The sequence below is a fragment of the Pelecanus crispus genome, chromosome 3 (assembly GCF_030463565.1).
Source record: "Pelecanus crispus isolate bPelCri1 chromosome 3, bPelCri1.pri, whole genome shotgun sequence".
NCBI classification, from domain to species: Eukaryota; Metazoa; Chordata; class Aves; order Pelecaniformes; family Pelecanidae; genus Pelecanus; species Pelecanus crispus.
In genome coordinates, this window is record NC_134645.1 from 66554537 (window position 1) to 66558655 (window position 4119).

The 4119-nt window shown below is 62.3% G+C and overlaps 1 protein-coding gene across 1 annotated transcript; it reads left to right on the top strand.

Annotated features, from left to right (window-relative positions):
• The first annotated feature begins 1644 nt into the window (after positions 1-1644).
• OLIG3 (oligodendrocyte transcription factor 3) lies at positions 1645-2466 on the top strand. The gene has a single exon (XM_075708206.1). The coding sequence runs from the start codon at positions 1645-1647 to the stop codon at positions 2464-2466; it is 822 nt and encodes a 273-aa protein (XP_075564321.1).
• Positions 2467-4119: the final 1653 nt, after the last annotated feature.

Below are 4119 nucleotides of genomic sequence, written 5' to 3' on the forward strand. Positions count from 1 at the left end.
CAGCCCGAGGGCTCCCCCCGGGAAAACGGGGGCACCCGGGCCGGCTCCGGCAGCGCCAGGGCCCGCCCGCCGCGGGTGGCTCCCGCCCCGTCCCGCTGGCAGCCCCGCACTCCCCGCGGGGCCGGGGAGTCCCGGTGCGGAGCGCTCCCTCCCGGGCAGGCACAGGGCTCGGGCGGGCTGCAGAGCCCCAGAAGGCTCCGTCCGCCCCGGGGGCAGGGGCAGAGCTGGCGCCCGGCGCACGCCCGGCACGGCCGAGAGCTGGGGCGGTGACACCTGCCCCAGGTGCCCCGACAGCCCGGCCCGGCGGAGCCCCGACCCGCCCGGCCCCACGCACCCCACGGCCTCCGCGCCCCACGGCCGGCAAGGGAAGACCCGCCCGGGCCGCAGCCGCTGCCCGGAGCCGGTCTCTACTTACTGGCGCGAACGCCCGGCGCCGTCTGCAGCGCTGCCCCCGGGGCCGGCTCCCTTCCCGCCTGCAGCAGGCCCGGCCCGGAGCGCAGCCTCTCGGTCCCGCCGACGGCTGCTCCGGCCGCGCCGCCCTCCCGCCGGAGCCCGGGGCCAGCGGAGCCCCGGGGGCTGCCGCCCGCCCCCAGCCGGCCCTCCCGGGCAGCCCCTCCCGACGTGCCGCCGCACCCCGGCTTCCCCCGTTTATTTGAAGGGAGCCCGGAGGGGGGAGGGGGGGGCGGGTTTCCCAGCGCCCATCTTCCCGCCGAGGCTGCCCGCCGGCTGCCCGAGGCACCGCGCCCTTGAACAAAGCGGCGACCCAGGTACGAGCCAGTTGCGGCCAGCCCGGCCGGGCGAGGGCCAGCCGCTGCCGCACCGCAAACCCCGGCCGGGGGGGACCGGGGGGGACAGGGGGAGGGGGAGGGAAAGGCAAACAAAGCGGGGAGCCGCGCCTGGAGCAGGGCTCGCCGCAGGACGGGGGTGACCGACGTGCCCCCCCCCCCCCGTGTCCCCCCCCTCCCGCCGGAGCGGGGGGACTTCCCCGGGCTGCTCCTGCCCGCTGCCGCCGGCCGCCGGGGTTTTCCTGGCCGGCCCCGAGCAGGCGCAGCCCCCCGCAGCCCCTTGCCTCCCTACTGTAGACGGGATGCGGTTTTATATTGGAAATGAGGGGCAGGGGGAGGAGATGGCGCGCACACGGAGCGATGAGTGTGCGGTGTCAATCAGAGGGGTTTTGTGTCTCCTTGACTCCTGATGGTCCGTGGCTGAGGTGTCCCGGGTGGCACCACAATGAATATGAATAGGGGTCCTTGCTAAATGGGACAGTCAAAGCGCACCGCCCTGAATAATGGCACGTCATCCTAACTAGACCATTATACATAGGAGGGCTCCTTTTGTCTCTGCTCTCCGCTGCAGCTCTATAAAAGCCCCTCTTTTTCAGGCTGAGGTTAGTCCAAGCACACACTAACTAGCCATCCTGTAAACAGGCTGAGTAATCGGGGGAGAGAGAGAGAGAGAGGCTGGGGAGAGAGGGGCCTGAGGGGCTTTTTTCCTCGTCCTCCAGCATTTCCAGCCCTTCGCTGGCAGAGCCTGCCGTCCGTTTCTTTCTTTTTCGTTCCGTTTTCGTTGCTTTTTGAAGGAGAGTTGTCTTGGTCCGCCACCTCCAGAGCAGGGAAGAGTTTCTTGCTCAGAAGCCCGAATACAATGAATTCTGACTCCAGCTCTGTCTCCAGCAGAGCTTCCTCGCCAGACATGGATGAGATGTACCTGAGAGACCACCACCACCACCACCACCACCACCACCACCAGGACAGCCGGCTCAACTCCGTCTCCTCCACCCAGAACGACCTGGTGCAGAAGATGTCCGGGGAAGGCCTCTCCAGGAACGGCTCCAAGGCCGGAGGGGAAGGCAGCAAGTACAAAATCAAGAAGCAGCTCTCGGAGCAGGACCTGCAGCAGCTGCGGCTGAAGATCAACGGCCGGGAGCGTAAGAGGATGCACGACCTCAACCTCGCCATGGACGGGCTGCGGGAGGTGATGCCCTACGCCCACGGACCTTCCGTGAGAAAACTCTCCAAAATCGCCACCCTCCTGCTAGCCAGAAACTATATCCTGATGCTCACCAGCTCCCTGGAGGAGATGAAGAGGCTGGTGGGGGAAATCTACGGGGGGCACCACTCGGCCTTTCACTGCGGCACGGTGGGACACTCCGCCGGGCACCCGCCCCACGCCGCCGGCACCGTGCACCAGGTGCACCCCATCCTCGGCAGTGCCTTGTCCTCCGCCAACACCTCCTCCTCCCTCTCCGCCTCCCTGCCGGCCATCGGCACCATCCGGCCCCCCCACTCCCTGCTCAAGACCCCCTCCACCCCCCCCGCCCTGCAGCTCGGCAGCGGCTTCCAGCACTGGGCGGGCTTGCCGTGCCCCTGCACCATCTGCCAGATGCCCCCCCCGCCCCACCTCTCGGCCCTCACCGCCTCCAACATGGCCAGGATCTCGGGGGAGACCAAGGACCTCCTGAAGTGACTCGGCGGGGCCCCCCCGGCCCCCGGGACCGCGCCGGAGCCGGCGCTCCCGCGGGCGGGGAGGGGGCTGCGGCCGGCCCCCCCCCGCGCCGCCGCCGGACCTGCCCCCTCTGCCCCCCGCCCCGCCACCCCCCTGTAACACGGGATTAGTGTAGTAAGGACCTTGCAAAGGTAATGTTTTAGCCGGCTCCCCGGGCGATGCTTTCTTATTATACTAAACCGGAAAAAAAAGTCCCTGTTGTAAAAAGAATAATAATAATAATAATAATAATAATATTAATAATGCCGCCGATGGTGATCAAATGTAAATAATTCCTTTAAATGGATGCAAAAGGAAAAAAAAAAAAAAAGACATGGTTGTCATTGTAGTGTTCGCAGCGACCGAGAGACGATGAGACCGGTTTGGGGCTTCCTCTCCTCCTTTTTGCGGGCTTTTCCTTTCTTTCCTTTCGCACGGCGACACCTCCGAAACCTCCCGCCCCGAGCCCGGCTGCGGCAGCACGGCGGCGGCCCGGCGTAGCCCGGGGAGCGCATGCATGCTTCCCGCCGCAGCCCGCCACCCGTGGGTACCGGCCACGGCCGGCTTCCCTGGCAACAGGGACTTCCGAGTGAATTCACTAAAGTTTTGTGGGTGGTGTTTTGGGTTTGGGTTTTTTGCGGGTTTTGGGGTTTGTTTTTTTTTTTCCAGATTTGTTTGCGATGCTGTTTTGTTTGCGGTCCTTTTTCTTCTTCCCTCTGTGTCCGCTTAAAAAAAAAAGAAAAAAAAAAAAAAAAGAAAGAGGGAATTAGTGCAAAACACAGCACAACCCTCCTGCGGGTCTGTTTTGCCAAATCTCCCCTCTCCTGCTCTCGGTGAAGTGTGCTAGTTCAGCTGGCTGGGGTCCTCGTCCCTCATTTCTCTCGTTGGCTTTAGGTTTGCTCGGGTTTGCTGCTTTTTTTTTTTTTTTTTTTTAGTTTGGTTTGGTTTGGTTTGGTTTGGTTTGGTTTTGCATGCGGGATCGGCTCTTGCCAGACCAGTGACTTGTATAACTAAATCGGAATCTTTGTTGCTGTTTATTTCCTTTTCGGTACGTTTTCCTGGGCGTTCGCTTGACAAACGGTCATTACTCATTTCATTTGTCTGTTTGTTTTTTGGTTAGGGCCTCAAAGACAACACCGTGTCTTTATTTTTTATATATTCTTGATAACTATCGATATATTTATTATTGACCAGTGTTTCTGGGTGAGATTTCCAAATAAAATAAAAAATTAATTGCAAGCTGCCTGATTCGCCTTTGTCTGGGACTGGAAGCTGAGAAAAGGCGCCGTATTTGATCGCCCTGGGTTTTGCCACGACTTTTCTGATCTCCTTGTGTGGCTCCGGAGCCGCCCTGCCTCGGGAGCAGCGATTAAACCCCACAGCCATTGCCCAAACGTCGTCCCCCGGTGTGTGCGGGCTACCGGGCTCCCCCGTTTCACACCGGGATGCAAGTCGCCGGGATTCACACGCCGGTGGTCCGGCAGCCCCTGCCAGCCGGCGGGAGGACGGGCCGCGGGCACAGCTTGGGGGGGGGGGGAAGGGGAGCCAGGTGCGTTTATAGGTGAAAAGGGGGCAATAACTTTTTTTTTTTTTTCCCCTGGAAATCCAGCTGTCAGCCCTTTTCCGGGAGCTGGG

What these genes read in the sequence shown, in the direction of transcription:
- OLIG3 (XM_075708206.1), top strand. Translation starts at nt 1,645, where the DNA reads ATGAATTCTGACTCCAGCTCTGTCTCCAGCAGAGCTTCCTCGCCAGAC.